General features: G+C 40.8%; 1 protein-coding gene across 1 annotated transcript in view; it reads right to left on the bottom strand.

The window, feature by feature from the left end:
* The window catches only part of BEST3 (bestrophin 3), a 42,450-nt gene that overhangs the window by 22,437 nt on the left and 963 nt on the right, over nt 1-19,050 (bottom strand). Inside the window, exons 2-7 of the mRNA XM_005856754.2 lie at nt 17,613-17,780; nt 14,255-14,349; nt 13,564-13,797; nt 3,223-3,377; nt 1,469-1,546; nt 1,213-1,365 (exon numbers count right to left, since the gene is read on the bottom strand). Coding sequence (XP_005856816.1) covers nt 1,213-1,365; nt 1,469-1,546; nt 3,223-3,377; nt 13,564-13,797; nt 14,255-14,349; nt 17,613-17,764 — 867 coding nt within the window. The 5' untranslated portion in view covers nt 17,765-17,780. The remainder of the gene's footprint in view (nt 1-1,212; nt 1,366-1,468; nt 1,547-3,222; nt 3,378-13,563; nt 13,798-14,254; nt 14,350-17,612; nt 17,781-19,050) is intronic.

Genomic DNA, 19,050 nt, shown 5'->3' with positions numbered 1-19,050 from the left:
TATGGAGACTTTTGAATATATCAAAGCTCCCAATGGGATAAAATTCATCATTTTGGCAATTTTTGTATTTTGAAGAAAATTTGAGAAATACATGTAAGTCAACTAGTACTTTTTAAGCATCTTGTCAGGAGGGTAACATGTGTTAGCCCTGCAGTGTAATAAAATGTGTACAAGTTTTAAAAAAAAGGAATCTGTCATCTGGTTAAAAATGTTTTTGCCATTTGTAAAGAATATGCCTTTACTCTTTGGAGTATAATTTGAAATGCCAACATAATTTATTGTTTTTCTGGTTAAGATTTAAACCAATGAAAGTAAAGGCACCTGCAGGGAAAATGCTGCCACAGCCTGGAAGACCTCACCGATGCCCTCCAACAAGCGGCTGTTTGGAAAGTCAGACACCTGGAAAGTCTATGTTATTAACGCCATCTTCAAACTGTCATTAGATTTCAATTAACCTAATGCAGCCAAAGACTCCAATTTCTTTTTTCATCACAGACTGTACTTCTGTTTTGGACGTTCCCCAAAGAGATGGAAGGATCAGAACTCTGATATCTACACATACCTCCAGGAGGAGTGGGAGGCGGTGCTGGTGGGAACAGTGAAAATGACACTGATGACTGGACAAGTCGTCCTCACTGTCCTAACCTGTTTTCAATTCACTGGCCAACCAGATGTTGTCATGAGTTCTTGTGTTTCTGGTTTTGATTTCGATGAATTCTTCTCTGAGTCTCAACTCTGGTTTTGAAAATGGGGTGCATTTAATATTGTGAGACAGCTGGTGGGATTTCAGGGAATCACAGCGAACTGTTTGCAGAGTCGAGCAGAACCAAGATACAAAGCTTCTTATTTACTCTCTTCTACTGTGTAGTTGCTTATCACAATACAATGAAGATACAGTTACTACTATACTTACATTATTGTAATCCTAGTGGGAGCACACAAAGACTTAAAAAATCAATAGCCATAAAAGAGTCTTCTTGTAAGCTCTTTGCATAAAGGAGCTGCTTCAGTTGCTGCAATAGGTACTCACCACATCCCTGACACTTTAATCCCTGGATGAAAGGGAATAACATCTCTGAGCCATTAAATGTTAAATCTATCTTGGACTCACGCAGGAATGACTGGCTAGACTCAGTGAAGGATCAGCATGCAGAGTTTGGCACATGAGAGAGATTACAGAGTGGGTCTCACGACTCTGAGACCATTGACTACCTTGAGCCATCCGGCATAGAAGAAGAATTGTAGGAGAGTAAAGATTGGAATGTAAAGATCTAAGTCATGCCCAGCGTAGCCTTCGGTGGGATCCAAAAACTGGCGTCCAATCAGGCACGCAAAAAAGAAGGTGTAGACAGCCAGAGTGACAACCTGGAATAGAGAGAAACCCAAGTGAGAGCACAGCGCTGGTGGCCCACAGCCAGTGCCAGAGGGAGCAAGCAGAAATAAAAGTCATGTGCACGGCATTTGATACCTGGGTGTAAACCAGCGGGATCCCAACCCAGTCATAACCGAATAAGAGGCTGCACCAAGAGCGGTATCGGTTCATTTCCTAAGTCAGAAACAGATAAAACATGATTTACTAAAATGATGGGTGTGGTAATCAATATTTAGTAGGATTAGGAATGTGGCCATGTCTTTTATGACTTTATCTGTCAAACAAGGGGACTTTGCAAAGCTAATAAGTTGGTTCTGAACACCACCCCACAAGGAAAATTCTGAAAATAACAAGCCCTGAACATCATTCAACAATGTACAAAAAGAAGTACATTTGAATATATATATATATATATTAAATATTCAGATAAATTAGGACTTTATAGAAGTATCTCCTACTCTATTGAATCCATAATTTCCAAAATGATGTTGGTCCAAAGTGGTGATGGGAAGGCAGAGGTTAATATTTTAAACTAGATGCATGAATTCGTGCACCAGTGGGGTCCCTCGTCCTGACCTGTGGGATAGGGCTGAAACCGGCTCTCTGACATCCCCCATGGGGTCCCTGATTGTGAGAGGGAGAAGGCCAGGCTGAGGGACCCCACCAGTGCGCAATTGGGGCCGGGGAGGGATGCAGGAGGTTGGCCAGCTGGGGAGGGACTGCAGGAGGGCTCCAGGGCATGTTCAGCCTGTCTTGCTCAGTCTCGACTGGCGGGACCCCAGCAGCAAGCTGAGCATCTGCCCCTTGGTGATCAGTTCACGTCATAGCAACTGGTTGACCAGTCAACTGTCTGCCCCCTGGTGGTCAGTGTATGTCATAGCAACTGGTTGACTGGTTGCTCCCTGGTGGTCAGTGCATGTCATAGTTAGCAGTTGAGTGGCCTTAGCATATCATTAGCATATTACGCTTTGATTGGTTGAACAGCTGACTGGTCGACCGGACACTTAGCATATTAGGCTTTTAGTATATAGGATAAGTCATTTCTAGCCATTTTGGTATATTATGTGGAGATATTTTTGTTTGTTTTTCTGTTTTTAAAACATGCTTACCATAGATCTTAGCAAAAAGAAATAAATCTATCCTAACCCTCCACCCCCGCCAAATAAGGCTGCTTATATTGACAGAAAATCTATCTTTCTTTGAAGCAGGAAGGACTGGGATCCATTGACTCCCTCCCCACCCTCCCACCCCCCAATTGCACATAAATTATTATCTGAGACTGGAAAGAAGAGTTCACTTTCATTCAGAAGCTATTTTTAAATCATTCACTCCTCTTAGCCTAATCCAGGCAGGAGACTGTCATGGCACAAATCTATCTAGCTCTTACATTAATTTGTTTCTCAGGTGAATTCAGGGTTATTTTGTTGAATAAAAACACAATTTTGTTTCCTGGAACATCTGAAAAGCTGGCTTAACCTTGAACTATTCCAATTTGGGGAACTGACTGGGGAGGTGCTGGAGCCAGGGATGCAAATATGCTGTGTGGGCACCAGATCCTGCAGAACCCTTGGCAGACATTGCCAATCAATCAAGGGACGCTTTCCTACAGAGCACATTGCAAGCCCAATACTGTTAACACAGAGTTTCCAAGCAACCAAATGCCAATCAACCCGAGTTAGAACCTGTGTGCTGTCCTGTCCTGCATGCTGAGGGTTCTGAATTAAGCAAAGAAGCTTCGCCCTGGTCCAACCTGTCACATCCAGCTCCCTCTTGGTCTCTGATTAGCATCGTGTGTGTGTGTGTGTGTGTGTGTGTGTGTGTGTGTGTGTGACAATTTATGATGTACTTACAGTCATCAATGATTGCAGATCAACACTGTCTCTGATTCTACCTTCCTTCCGGGCTTTCGCTGCCAGATTTCCAAACCAGATGAATGGAACCCAATATTTCAAATGAGGAGACTTGAGGTGGTCAAATAATTTTCTTTCATCTGTTGTCATAAAACCTTTGTACAAAATAAAAATAGCTGGATTATACAGACTTAGTTTAGCACTAACACATTGCCATAAGTATTTCAGTGTCTACTATGTGAGTGTATAATGGAGGAATATTAAAGAAATATCGAGGTTCCTGTCACAAGTACTTTATACTTGTGTTAGAGATAAGGAATGTGTATGCATAAGCACACACACACACACACACACGGTATGTGAACACACAACTTATGCTTCACTACATGAGGCAATGCATGTTGGCAGTCCTTGACAGAGATGGCCAGTAGGGAGTAAGGCCATATTGAGTGTGGCCCAAGCATCTGGGGAAGGTTTCTTCTTTAGGTTTTGATGTACTCATCCAAAATTGGGAACGAGAACACTTAGAATTGTTAGGATTAAAAGAATACAAGGTGATAATGTATACAAAGCATTTAGTGTAGTGTGGAAACATGGGCCACATGACTCTTCTCCTGACCACTCCCTTCCAAGTCTTAATTAATCAGGTCCTCATCTGTGAAGCCTCCCTCCCCGAATTTCTCCGCTTCAACGCTCCCACCACCGGCTCTCTCTTGCCGTGCATTATGGCATGTTACACAGAAATGTTTCCCCTGCAGAGTTCCTTGGGAAGGACAAGAGCATATTATTTTCATCATTCTCACAACATTTTGCATCTACTTGAAAGGTACTTCTTTAACTGTGTGTGTGTGTGTGTGTGTGTGTGTGTGTGTGTGTGTGTGTAACACAATTTGCTTGAGTTTGCAGAGAACTCTCTAAGCCTCGGTTTTCTTATGTGTAAAAGAGAGATGATAATATGTACTTCACTGAGATGTAGAATTACCTGAGATGATGAACACATGTCAAGAGGCTGACAATGCTTAGCACACACTTAGCACTCAGTAAGGGCTGAAGCATAATGTACTATGTGAAACTTTAGCTACCCACCCCCTCCCATCTACACACCAAGGAAAGGAGAGATTTGAATAGTAGGAGGAATAATGTAGCAGGTTTATTTGATAAACAAACATTTATTGAATGTCTACTATGTACCAGGGTTTTTTCATACAAAGATTCACACTAAAAGCTTACAGTTTACACTTAACCTTTTATTTTTTTAAAAGGGAATAATTCAAATGGTGCAAAAACCCCAAAGGGCCAAAGGAATATTAATGGGGAAAGTGAGTCTCATTTTCCCAGCCACACAGTTTCCAGAAAAATATCATGAATTTCACATAGCCCTAATTTTTAAAAACACAAATGGATTTATATGACACACATGTCTATTGTTTGCTTCTATTTTCAGTTATATCTTGAAGATATTATTTATTAATATATAGAGAGCAGTGTCCTTATTTTTAATGGCTGCTTCCTAGTTAATTGTATACAATACTTATTTAATGAGTCCTCTTTTGAATAGACTTGAAGTAGTTTTAAATTTTTGTTATTAAAATTAATGCTTCCATGACTATCCTTGTACTTAACCCTTTGACTTTTTAAAATATATTTTTTTATTGATATCAGAAAGGAAAGGGGAGGGAGAAAGAGATAGAAACCTTAATGATGAGAGAGAATCATCCATCAGCTGCTTCCTGCACGCCCCCGACTGGGGATGGAACTCACAACCCAGGCATGTGCCCTGACGGGGAATCAAACCTTGACCTCCTGGTTCATAGGTCAAGGCTCAACCACTGAGTCACGCTGGCCAGGCACCCCTTTGATTTTTTAAGTGGACTTTTAAATGTTCATTATGATTTAGTATAAATAATATTTTCTGAATTAAAGTTTATTTCAAAAACTGATTATTTGTGAAATAATAATTTTTCAGTTACTTTTGTCTCCGGGATGCAACCATTTACTTATGAAATTCTGATAACACATTTAGATAAAAATATACTTTTGCCCCAATGTAATACAGTTTTATCCTTGAGCATCTTAATCAGTGTATGAATCTGGCCATCCTGTTTAAAGTAATCCTCCCTCCCAACCACGAAGGCTGAATTTTACTTAAGAGGTGTTGCTGTAGCACAAAGAAGTCAAGGGAAAAGTGAGACTTGGTCATTTTGAGAGTCACCAATTCATAGAGCTTTGGAGTTACCTAGATTTTTGATATGATCTGGGCCAGTGTGTTTGAGAATAAGATCCAGGGATTAAGGGTATCGGAATCACCTGTGATACCTGTTCTTGGAGGGAGCTGGGCCCCAGCCTCACCCACTAAAGCATTCCATAGCGCAGAGTCTCACGTGGATACTTTTAGAAAATACCAATGCATTGGCCTTACCCCCAAAGCCTGATTCTAGAGCCTGATTCTCGAGTGAGGTCCAGGCATCGGCATGCTTTTCAGTCTTCCTGGGTGATTTCACGGAACTGGGCTCAGGAAGTTGCATGTTTGCCAGACTCTACAGGAAAATCTAACACTGACCTATAGCAGTGTTTGAAAATCACTGCCCCACCGACAGAAGGTTCTGTTTATTCATATTTCAAACAAACAGAGTAACAACTACAAAGCTAATATTTACTAACAGGAGACTAGTTTTAGATAATAGATTATTTATATTAGCTTAGAAGGGTTCTGCTCATGCCTGGGAAATTGGACTCTCTTCGGAGTTCAGAAATCAAAATGAGCCTGATAATTCTGTTCTCATTTCTCGGTGCATCTCAAAGTCGTTGCATGAGCCAGATAACTATGCTTTCCTCCCCACCCCGCCCAGGACTAGCAGAGCATGATTAATTCTTATTACAAGAGTTAATAGATGGCCTGGCCTGTGTGGATTGAGCATTGTCCCGTGCAATAGGAGGTCAAGGTTCAATTCCTGGTCAGGGCACATGCCTGGATTCACTGCCCCACCGACAGAAGGTTCTGTTTATTCATATTTCAAACAAACAGAGTAACAACTACAAAGCTAATATTTACTAACAGGAGACTAGTTTTAGATAATAGATTATTTATATTAGCTTAGAAGGGTTCTGCTCATGCCTGGGAAATTGGACTCTCTTCGGAGTTCAGAAATCAAAATGAGCCTGATAATTCTGTTCTCATTTCTCGGTGCATCTCAAAGTCGTTGCATGAGCCAGATAACTATGCTTTCCTCCCCACCCCGCCCAGGACTAGCAGAGCATGATTAATTCTTATTACAAGAGTTAATAGATGGCCTGGCCTGTGTGGATTGAGCATTGTCCCGTGCAATAGGAGGTCAAGGTTCAATTCCTGGTCAGGGCACATGCCTGGATTTCAGGCTCAATTCCCAGTAGGGGGCATGCAGGAGGCACTCAATCAATGTTTCTATCTCTCCCTTCTTCTCTCCCTAAAACCCGCCCCCCCCCCAAACCATTTTTTTAAAAGAAAGAATTTAATAGATGAACTTGACCTGTCTTGGTTCTATGCATCATCCTTTACCTGGAAACCTATTCTCAGACATTTCATATCAATTACTTAACAGTTATATTCTTGGGATTATAGTGCAATTTTCAAAAATATCCCCATTTGTATACTGGCTGCAATCTTTGTCATTTGACCAAGAAATAACTTTACTTTTAGTTATTTTTTATTCAGGAATATGGATCAAATTCTGCTGGCAAGTCCTTTCTTGGCTTCTTAGCCGAAAGCAAATATGAAGAGTGAGGGTTTAGCACTGACCAGTGTCTCAGTGGTTAGAGCACCAGCCCTCTCACTGAAGGGTTGAGGGTTCGATTCCTGGTCAAGGGTACAGACATGGTTTGCAGGTTCAGTCCCGAGCCTCAGTCAGGGCTCGTGTGGAAGGCAACCAATTGATGTGTTCTCTCACATCTATGTTTCTCTGTCTCCCTCCCTCCACTCTCTCTAAAAATAAATGAAAAAAAAATCCTCAGATGAGGATTAACAACAGCATTAAAAAAGAGTGAGGGTTTATTTAGTGCAAACGCCAAAGCTGAAGTCAGGCCTCCCCCACCCCCCCACCATGTAGCACACTTACCACTGACTGGAAGCGGTCATGCAAAGCAAGGAAAGCTGGTGGTTTTTAATTTTAGCCCAAATATATTGAAAGATGATTAACCAGACATTAATATGTCCGCCAAGAGTGTACAGGCAGAATAATTTTTGTTATTCCTTGCGGGGTCACACATCTTAGCCAAAGTAACCCTGTCTTCGGAAATCAAGTTTTCGATCAATTGAAAGAAAATCTCTTGCCGAAACCGGTTTGGCTCAGTGGATAGAGCGTCGGCCTGCGGACTGAAGGGTCCCAGGTTCGATTCCGGTCAAGGGCATGTACCTGGGTTGCGGGCATATCTGAGAGGCGAGAAAAAATATAGGATTTGAATGCCTGATGGTTGAGAAAAAGTCATACCAGTCCAGCATAAGAAAATGAAACAACTAGTTGCCCTGTTGGCGTGGCTTAGGTGGTTGAGTGTCCTGCCATGCCCCGAGAGATTGCCCGTTTGCCCGTTCGATGCCAGGTCTGGGCACATGCCCAGGTTGTGGACTCAATCCCCAGTAGGGGGTGTGTGTGGGGGGGCAGCCCATTGATGTTTCTCTCTCATGGATGTTTCTAACTCTCTATCCCTCTCCCTTCCTCTCTGTAAAAAATCAATAAAATATAAAAAAAAAAAGAAAAGAAAAGAAAATCTCTAGATTGCTGATCAAATCAATTCAAAGAGCATTTGCTATCAAAGGACATGTTATCCTCATCAGTACTTCAGGCCATTTTAACCAGAAACCGGTGATCTTGTTCAGAATATGGTCTTTATCCGCATCTCTAAGGCTAAGTTAACCACAGGTATTGATTTCCTGCCGTTTGGCAGCAGTATCAGTTGGCTGGTCCTCACAATCTTTGTCTCCTTCACATGTCAGTCTTCACGCCATGCTCCCGTGGGCCCTATCCATACTCCTGACATTGCTATTTTATCTCGCCATTGCACCTGCCTGGAGTTTCTCTTGTTATATCTTTCCTTCTGGCTTTCTGGCTGGTACAGCTCTGCTCAGCAATTTTCCTGCTGCTTATCCCAAAGAACCCTCCTTAATATTTCAGGTCAAAGTAAATAAAAATCTACACACACACACACACACACACACACACACACACACGTTTGTATTTGCTTGCAACTTGAATTGTGGTTTGATGGAGTAAGTTCTGCTACTTCAAGGCAAATTTTTTTGCCCTCAAGTCAAAGGACTAATTAAGTCCATTGACAAACAGTATTCCAGTTGTCATAGATTTTGTCTGTACAATTGATCTATTTTTCCTCGGTAGCAGCTGAGGCAGATGTCTTGCCTTTAAAGCAGAGTGTGCAAATGAGGCTCTATTACCAGAAGAGCTACAAGCTCTGCATCTGAAAACCTGAAGGCAGGGTGGGTTTGTTGCCAGTTCTCTCTGAAAGAGAAAGTTGTGATTCAGCAACTGAGCCCTTCTCAGAGAGATGACTTTTTCAGGAACATTGCAAAGTGCCTGGCTCATTTTCATCTTTGTATTTCCCATATGAATGGCATGAAGCCACCAGATTCAACTACAGCTGTCCTCTAAATTCAACGGTGGAGGTTTAGAAATCCCTGCCAAGTGGGAAAATCAAGGGGAGGCGAAATGAGATTGAGATGGAGTCACATTGTGAAGGCATTGTGTGGGGCTGTCTGTCAGACATTTTATACAATGAACCACAGTAAGATATGTGTGGTTCACAAAACAATGATTGGCTCTTCTACCCAATGTTTTCCATCCCATTGCATTCCATTTAAAATGCTGGTTGTAAGCCATGCCATTAAAATGACAAGCCCTAGCCAGTTTGGCTCGGTGGATAGAGCGTCAGCCTGCAGACTGAAGGGTCCCAGGTTTGATTCTGGTCAAGGGCATGTACCTTGGTTGCGGGCACATCCCCAGTGGGGGGTGTGCAGGAGGCAGCTGATCGATGTTTCTCTCTCATCGATGTTTCTGACTCTCTATCCCTCTCCCTTTCTCTCTGTAAAAAATCAATAAAATGTATTTTTTTAAAAATGACTTAAGAACCCAATACTAAGTTACAACTCACAGTTTAAGAAGCTCAAAATAGGAAATGGTTGAGTAAAATCAGTTTCTGGAACAGCTATGCTGAACAAAGACAGAGAAACTCCTCTGTGTTCCCGATATGAGTCAGCCATCTCCCCACCCCTAAATCAGTATCCTATGTGAATCAGTAATTCACTGCCTTGCACACATGACACACAGGAACTATCATACACAAGTCAGTGCTCTTACCTCCTCACCTGCCCAGGTAGCCAAGAATTTCATTAGCCCTCTGTGAATAGATTTGAGACGATTTGCAGATAAAGTTGAGGAGTTAATAGATGTACCTAGTGCAATGGTTCCTAAAGTTTGCTACACATTAGAATGGTTTGGGGAGCTTTAAAAACCACTGATGCACCTTATTCCTATTGAACCTAATTCCTGGGAGGGAGAATCAGACACCAGTATTTTTAGAAGATCTCTAGTGATTCCAACTAGCATAAGGACCCTGTGCATGGAATCACATGGCAAGCTGGCCATGTCAGCATTTTTGTCCGGTCAGATCCTGCAGTGCTGCTGGGGAGCTTGTTAAAAATGTGGATTCCTAGCTCATAAACCCCAGAGATTCTGATTCCGTCCATTGCCTGGGAACCTGCCATTGAAATAAGTACCCCTGATAATTCAATGAGCATGGTCTACACTGACACTTTGAGAAACATTGAGTGGGTAGCCTTGCTTTAACTCCTAAAAGAGAACTGTGGGGAGCCTTCAGACAGTGACCAGCCGAGACTGCCTGTGCGTGGTGCTGATTCAAGGAGGGCCAGCTCTCCTGCGCACTCTCTCCCCTGGGTAACGCCAGTGCACACGGGTGCGTCAGGTTTCTCTCACAGGATGACATTCTGTCTGTCTGGGCTCATCATGTGAGGCTGTAGGGAAACTGACTCAGCCTGTAAAAGTTCAGCCAACAGAGGGAAAACTGGCACAGCTGTGAATACCACTGTCCCTTGGTCATCTCTCCTGTAACACAGAGCAGTTGGAGATTTCAGAGACCAAGGAGCCCCAGAGCCATGCAATGCGCCAGGGAAAACGTGAACAGGAGACCACAGGGCAGAAAGTCAACACAAAATCCATTTGGTTTTACTTAGAGAAGATCACAGATTAAATGATCTAAATAATGCCAGCAACTCCAATGGGGCTCGCCTTCCAGCCAGTGCATCTAAAGTTAGAATCTTTATCTCACTGGCCACTTGACAATTGGGAGCTTGCTTAGTTGTATTAATGTCTGTTAACGATCAGCATTGAACGAAATTCCCTAGGGCTCTCATTAAGCTCTTTCTAGTCGTAGAAGAAGCTCAAGAAACTTCATATAAAGATTCCAGGGCTTTAAGAAAAGTAGAGTGCCCTTTCCTCAAATTTTACTCTTTTCTCACCATTCTTATGGGCACAGAAGGAAATTATTTTAGAGAAATAGAAATACATCATAGAGATATGAAATTTAGCTGTACTTGTGGTTGTCTCTGAAAAAGATTCATGTAAGAAAAGATTTGTAATAATTTTTACTGATCTTTGAGGACATGGGCCATATCTGTTCTTGCTTACAGCTGCACTCCAACCAACTGAGCAACTCAGCCGGGGCACAACTCAGCCTTTTTGAGCTCAGGTCTGCCCAGAGGCCCCCAAACCTCTCCATCCCCCGCCATCCTGGCTTCTCCTGATTTGCTTTTAATATGGAGATGACGCTGAGAGGAGGAGATTTGCTTTGAGAATTGCGCCTGGTGTCTGGTTCCTGTCAGAATGCATTCTCTTCATTTCAGGGATGCATCAGGAGTAGAGAAAGATCACCTTTATCCATCCGAGTCAACTTTAGCTCTCACTCATCAGTGTGGAATGGGTCAAACCTTTCTCATTTATTTTTAGGTCTTTCTTCAGATGTGGTAATTCTTACTGCACTTGATCTTATAGATCAGTGGTTCTCAACCTTGGCTGCACATTAGAATCACCTGGGAATCTTTTTAAAATCCTGATTTCTGGGCCTCATCCTCCGGAAATTCTGTTTCTTTGTTACTAATGTTGTGGCCCCACCCCATAACAAAGAAACAGAATTTCCGGAGGATGAGGCCCAGAAATCAGGATTTTAAAAAGATTCCCAGGTGATTCTAATGTGCAGCCAAGGTTGAGAACCACTGCTATAGATGTTGGGGTAAGAAAATTAAGTTATCAAGTAGCATTTGCAACTTGATCATTCTGAAGCACTATTCACCTTTTGCATTTGGAGGGGGTGTGGCAGTTAATTTTTAAAAGTTTCTACTGGTTTTACATCTTAATATATCTGTGCATTTGCTAGGCCATTGTAACTTTCTCACATCTGTAACCCCAACAACATCCTCAGCACCCCTCCTTATTGATTTCTGCCTCGACTTTCTCAACCACCTGGTCCTTTAGTTCAAGAAGACCTAGGATGTCACATCAAACAAGTCTTCTAAAGTGACCAAAGAGCCATGTTATGCTGTTGTACTAGGTGATTTCATTATTACTAGCAAGAACTAGTAACATCCTGTAACATCTACCATGTGCCAGATAGTGCTGTAGACACTTTGCAAATGTTAACTTGATTAATCCTCACAAGAAGCCAATGAGGTATATGAGATAGGTGGTATTATAAATTACCATAAACTCATTTTATGGATGAGGAAACTGAAGCATAGAAAGGTTAAGAAATGCACACAAAGTCATGTAGCTAGTAAGTGGTGGAGGAAGAATTTGAACTCTTAGTCTGTGTTCTTAGTCACTATCTATATTGCCCATCTAACAAGGCAAAGCCAAACCAAACCAAAGGCCCCCCCCCCCAAAAAAAAACCCCTGCAAAAATAAACCAAAAATAGTATCCTTTAAAAAAATGTATTTTCAAGGACATTTTAGAGAAGGAGAATAGACACAGCAACCTAATTTGAGCGCATACTCAATGTAAAAATGGAATCATCTCATGATTCTTTTGTCTGGTACACATTCGTTAATCCATTCCAACAAACACTTCTATCTATTAACAAGAATCCAGCACAACAACCAATATTTATTCAGCATATGCCAACTATTATCTCATTTAATCCTCATCCCATTGAAGGCTGGTTTAACTCACAGCTTCTTCTCTAAATATTAACACACCAAAGAGAACCATCTTCCAACATAAGTTTTACTCAGCATAGTGTATCTAGGAGCCCAGGTAGGATAATTGCATCTGCTTTGAGAAATAGCGAGACAATAGACCCACACTGCAGTGGTCTTTTACTGCAGCTCTCTGGGTCAGCCTAGATAAAACCCACATTGCTGGTTCCTACCAGAATCTCCTAATGTTTTGGGAAAAGTATTAATTTAGGAGTTCTGAGCCTGCATTACAACTGTGTGCTGTGTGATCCAGGGCAGGTCATAACCTCTCTGAGACTGTTTCCTACTTTTCTTGTTTTTCTTAAAGTCCAAGGGAAATAATATTTATGAAAATGGATTAACTGTAAAGTGGTAGAAAATGTAAGGTAATATTATAGATGGTTTATATATTTTTATTGATTTCAGAGAGAAAGGGAGAGGGAAAGAGAGATAGAAACATCAATGATGAGAGAGAATCATCCATCAGCTGCCTCTTGCACACCCCCTACTGAGGATTGAGCCTGCAACCTGGCCCTTGACTGGAATCGAACCTGGGACTCTTCATTCCCCAGGCGACGCTCTATCCACTGAGCCAAACCAACCGGGGCTGGATGGTTTAAATCAGTGGTTCTCAACCTTCCTAATGCCGTGACCCTTTAATACAGTTCCTCATGTTGTGGTGACCCCCAATTTCATTGTTACAAATTGAACATAATTAAAGCATAGTGATTAATCACAAAAACAATATGTAATTATATATGTGTTTTCCGATGGTCTTAGGCGACTCCCGTGAAAGGGTCATTCGACCCCCAAAGGGGTCGCGACCCACAGGTTGAGAACCGCTGGTTTAAATAAAGATGATAATAATGATCATATTTACCTAAAGGCCATGTGACTGTTGCTTCTTCTCCTCCAAACCCTCGAGTAAACTTTTTGAGGGCAGGAACCATGTCTTATCATTTTCCCCTCTGAACACTGTTTCTAGCACATAGTAGTTAATCAATAAATATTTCGTGAATGAATGAATGAATAAACGGGATTTTCAAAGGAATTTTGAAGGTTCCCACCTAGATTGAGAGGAGCCCATGGGAGGAAAAGCCATTCACAATACCTGCTTCCACCACGTGGTCCATCGTTGGAAACCTTTTGTACACAGCGGTGCTCACCGAGCGGAAGATGAGCAGGGACGTGAGGTTGACGTAGCGCATCAGTGTCCTCCGGAGCAGGCGCCCGCGCTCGTCCCTCCCGTGCACGCTGCTGGAGATGAGGAACATCAGCCTGTCTGGCCAGGGCAGGTTCACAAACTGGTTCCACCATCGGTTCACTACCAGAGTAACGTAAAACCCTGTAGAATAGCAGGAAAACGATAAAGCACTTTCTTGGAGCAGACACGTCAACACCGATGCATTTAGCAGAATTTTAGCCTTTTTACGGTTTGGGGTATAAAAATACGTTGTTATCCAGACCTTATGATGTTGCCCTCCAGAAAAAAACGTCATTTGTGCCTGGCAATGCCATAGCACCCCGTAAGTGGGTATTAGAACTCAAAAATTGGCAGCAAAAATGGAGGGTTAGTGAAGAGAAAGCTTCATTGTCCAATAGCAGATCATTACCTCACACTTGTTTGGGATTAATGTAGCGGAAGCGGCCCTGAGGGTGAACCTTACGGATGATTCTGGTTCTATTGCAAGCGGTGGCTTTTCAGGCATGCCTTGCAGCTCAGAAACACTCCCATGCAGTCATCGGTGTCATCCTAACGGAGACAGTTGTGTGGCTGCATTCTGCGTGTGACCTATACTTACCAAGCACAAAGGTTACTGGAATTTGTTCAGCATATCTGTCACAGTAAATTGATAATTTTTCAAAGTAACGTTTTTGGGCTCCTGTAAGTAACAATCTGGAGCAAAAATAAAACGCACAGCCCTTTATATTATATTTCTGCACCTGCTTTGCAAGTGATATTCAGTGCAAACAATTAAGCACAAATAATCTTAATTTTTTTTAAGGAGCAATAACTTTTTCTTTTCTACCTAAGCTGATGTATCTCAAAAGCTGAATCTTTTAAGTACTAATGTTTTTAGTACATAAATGTTATTGGCCCATTAGATTTATTAAACATTTTATTTTTAAAGACTTTATATTTTAAACTTTTATATGATTAATGCATTGGATTTGGAGCACAATACCTCATAAAATAGTTTCTTTTTCAATCATTCATCAGGTGTACTCAAGGAGAAAAAAATCTTGATTAAGAGGATTACAGTTATTAAGTTATTATTGAATAATCACCCTGATTTTGACAACTTGATCTTACTTTTTCCTGAATATGCTACTCAGCACATTCTTGATTTTCTGTGTTGTATTTCAAGGGATATTATAACTTTATTTTAAAGCCTGCAATTATTTAAAATATAAAATATGCCGAAACCGGTTTGGCTCAGTGATAGAGCGTTCAAGGGATATTATAACTTTATTTTAAAGCCTGCAATTATTTAAAATATAAAATAACAGATTTAATAATTAGAAGTGGACATTTTTATTATTACATTTGGTGGGTTCATATTAACATAATATAAATATCAAAATTTATATTATAGATCTGACCCAAATTCACTTCATGATACTGTTAGACATACATTCATTTAATGGAACTATTATTAATATTTATGCTGCAGGGAGGAGATGCAGAGTCAGAAGGAATGTCTCCAGGTTAATAATGATCAAAATCTGGAAAGAGAAGCAACAGAGATGATTTGCATCAGGGAATGAGTGTAGCTGTTCCAAAGGAGAAGGGAAGCCCTTGGAGAGGCCCATGTTAACATGCTTCAGAGGCCTATTTGGGTCAGTAGAACTTCGATAAAGGAAGTAGAGGGATAATGAGGGAACCGTGAGCCAGCAATCAGATCATAGATGAAGAAATGGGAGCTGGTGCTGACAAAGCAGGGGTGCGGGGTATGGGGCGTGGGGTGGGCTTGGAGTTCTGGCCTCAGCTTTGGAAGAGGTGTCAGAAATTCTGGAGTCAGGAGAAGCTGACAAGAGAGGCATCACCTCTTTGCAGAGCCCATCAGGTCATGCTGATGGAAAGTTACAGCCAGAATGGTTTCGGATACTCCAATAGAAATGGTCAAAGAGGATTTAATTGTGGAAAGCACAGGCCATAGGGTCAGGGGAAGCTGGGTTTGAATTCCAGATCTGCCACTTACAGATGTGAACTTTGAGCATATTTTAAAATCTCTCTGAGCCTCTGTTTTCTCATGTGTGAATTGGGATAATAATATCTATGCATCAGGGATGTTACGAGGATTAAATAATATATAAAACAACGTAACACGTGATGTTATACTTAATAACAAAATGATTGTTATTATTAATGATTGGCCAAAGGAAAAAAGATTTAACTAATAGACACACATAGAAATTTTACTAGTTAGAAAGTACTACAGCGATTATTTTGTCAAATCCATACAAAATTAGGGAAGAGATGTAATCAAATTAATGAATTCTGGTGCTGTCTTATGACTTTTGCTAAGTATATTTATTTGCTTTTAATAAGGTAAAAAACTTAGGGTCATTAGTAGACACGAGAAGAAAACTATGTCTATATCTTTCTACATGTATACTTGACATTCTTGACAAATTCAGCCTATAGTTCTTGGTGTACCATTGATCAAGATATAAGGATCTATTTTAACAAGCTTTTACAATTGGACTTCAAAGAATGAAGAATGACTTGAACTAACTGTTATTGTTGTAAGTGTAAGCACTCTTTGGTTTTTAGAAAAAATATATGCATATAATTTTGTGGGGTGCAAATAAGATATTGGAGCAAAAGTTAAAGCTCCATGGAGCATTTCTGGCTACAATGCAACCATTCTAAGGGCTATTCTATTCTAAGCAGCAGTAGCAGCAATAAATTCACATTAGTAAAAATAAACTGAGACAATCCATGTCATGTGTCTTTCATCATCTCATATTCTGAAGGATTAGGTAAGACATAAATAAGTTGTCAAAATACTATTATAAGAGATATCTGAAGAATTATTAGAGGTTTTTAATAAAACATTCCATTTAAAGACATTTGGCCAAAATGTATACCAATATATACGTTTATTGAAATAGTGATTTTGATATTTAGCTACATAGATCTTCCTATTTTACTTTTGAAAATTATCAGCCAACCAAATTAATATCCCTCTTGTTCAAGTGGGGTCCTATTGCTGCAAGGAAGAATGTAGGTGAGAGCAATGCTATACAAATGTGTTCATTTGTATGCAGAAGAAAAATAACAAATGGATGTACATAGAAAAGGTGGAAATACAGCCTCAAAAACCTTTAGCTTTTCTATTTTGTTTTAATTCCCCCCAGAGAAGAAATGTATGCAATCAATTTTAATTTTAAAAAGCTAAAAAAGGTTCTATTTTATAATACTGGTAAAATTGTATTAAGACTAATTTTTAGTCATAAAAGTGTTTTTTTGGACATAATATTGCTCACATTTCCTGTCCATCTGACAGGCACAGGTTGTGAAGTGATAAGGAAGAAACACCTCCTTTTGTAAATACAGCACGGCCTGAGCTCAGAAGATATAAAGACAATCAGTGAGTTTTCTGGCCTTTTCTTTAGTTGAAGTATTGGGGAGGTTGGTGGGCTCCAGGCAAAAGGAAGGAAATTTCCTAGATTAGGTGTATATGCCTGATAGACACCAGCCACAAACACGTTCATTACAATGGTAGTTGCTATAGGCCCTCAAATCACAAATTCAAACTATGAGCGGCATAGTTGAGAGAGGCACCAGAAATTATTCATTTGTGGACTTTACCATTCAAAATCCTTACATAGCGAGGATCTACTAGTAAGTATAACTCTTCCATTCTGTGCCTCTAGCAACATTCTTGACACGCAACTAATGCCTCGTCACGGTCACTTCATGTGGGGCTGGAATGAGAACCACCGGAACATGACAGTGTGAGTCTATTTACCATCCTAAAAACGGTCGGTGTGGATTAAAATACCCTGTCCCGGGGAGAAGGCAACAGAGAGAATCATGCAAAGGAGGTTACATACGCCAAAGTCAGCAGCCACCGCAGGGCTCAGGTTTTTGAGACTGTATTCTCACGTGATACCTGATGGCCACCGAGGGAGACATGCAAAGGAAAGTACCTGTACACCAAACTTATTGCTGTGTAAAAAACAGCAAAAACAATAAACTCCCTGTACAGTAGTTTGTAGATGCTGCCTCTCCACTTGAGGAGTAGCCTATGAAATCCAAAAAAAGTCGCGTTGGCTACTTTACTGGAGTAAGTGACAGTCATCTTGGATAGTTTTTTCCTAGAAGAGCAAGAAGACAAAATACAAGTAAGAAGCACATTGAAGACCAAGCAAAAGGCTACATCTCAAAGGAAACCCACACCATCAACCCGTCGGTCACCTCCCCTCTTTTTGCCTTTCTCAGTTTGCACAATTTGGAATTTGGACATAACCACCATCTTGGTGCTAAAGTGCTTAGTAGAAAAAGGAGGGAAATCATCTCTGGAAAGAATAATATCAGCAATTGTAAGCTTGCCTTAATTTCTAAGTATTATTTTTAGATTACATAGCCATTCCTCCCTAAATATTTAAATAAATAAATGAGATATATAAGATAGGTTATCATGTTACCTATCATATACTTTCTTAACCCACAGGAAGATTTGGGGTATTCATATGTTATATTGATTGACATTTTCAAAAGCAGTGACCAAACTTCTTCTTTCGGCCTTCATTTGCTAAAGTATGTACAGAGGTATTTATTTATTTTACCCTTAAACCTCCAAAGGGGAAGTATGGCTCTCTTTTTAGAAATCAGGAGACATTGTTAGAAAGAAGCAAGCCCCACGCCACCAGTGTGGCTCAGTGGTTGAGCATCGACCTATGAACTGAGAGGTCACGGTTCAATTCCCAATCAGGGCACATGCCCGGGTTGCGGGCTTGATCCAGTGTGAGGTGTGCAGGAGGCAGCCGACCAATGATTCTCTCTCATCACTGATGTTTCTGTCTTTCTCTCCCTCTCCCTTCCCCTCTGAAATCAATAAAAATATTTTTTAAAAAAAGAAACAAAAAAAGAAGCAAGCTCTTGTGGGAAGTTAATTAATGGATTACTTGTGCTGGTTTTAATTGGATGTGGGTGTCTCTCTAATAGAGCTCCAAGTGCATAGCTGGCACTCTAGGTACTTTAAAAGATAGACAAAATGTTGGGCCGCAGTGATACTAACAAAGGTGCACTTCCCCATTGAAAAATGTAGCACAAATCGCGTAGGGATGGCTCACTTTCTGTTTGGAGCTAAAAAAATTGAGGCCATTATTTAGGACTCTTTCCACTTGGAGCTGTTCCAGGGGTGTGGGTAGGATGAGAACTGGGCCCCAAAACTCAGTTTTCAGTGAGTTCTTTGGAATTCCATGGCATTTCACCAAGAGACTAAACATTCAGGTTTTGAGAAGATGGCCCAAAGCTAATCTTTGAAATTCCTGCTCAACTACTCTCTAACATGGAACACAATAAAATGAGATTTCTTTGAAACGTTTTGATTTTCTCAAAGGGATCCATGAGGAAAGTCTTAGG

Source organism: Myotis brandtii, unplaced genomic scaffold (genome assembly GCF_000412655.1).
Source record: "Myotis brandtii unplaced genomic scaffold, ASM41265v1 scaffold1044, whole genome shotgun sequence".
NCBI classification, from domain to species: Eukaryota; Metazoa; Chordata; class Mammalia; order Chiroptera; family Vespertilionidae; genus Myotis; species Myotis brandtii.
This window is presented reverse-complemented; position numbering and strand designations above follow the sequence as displayed.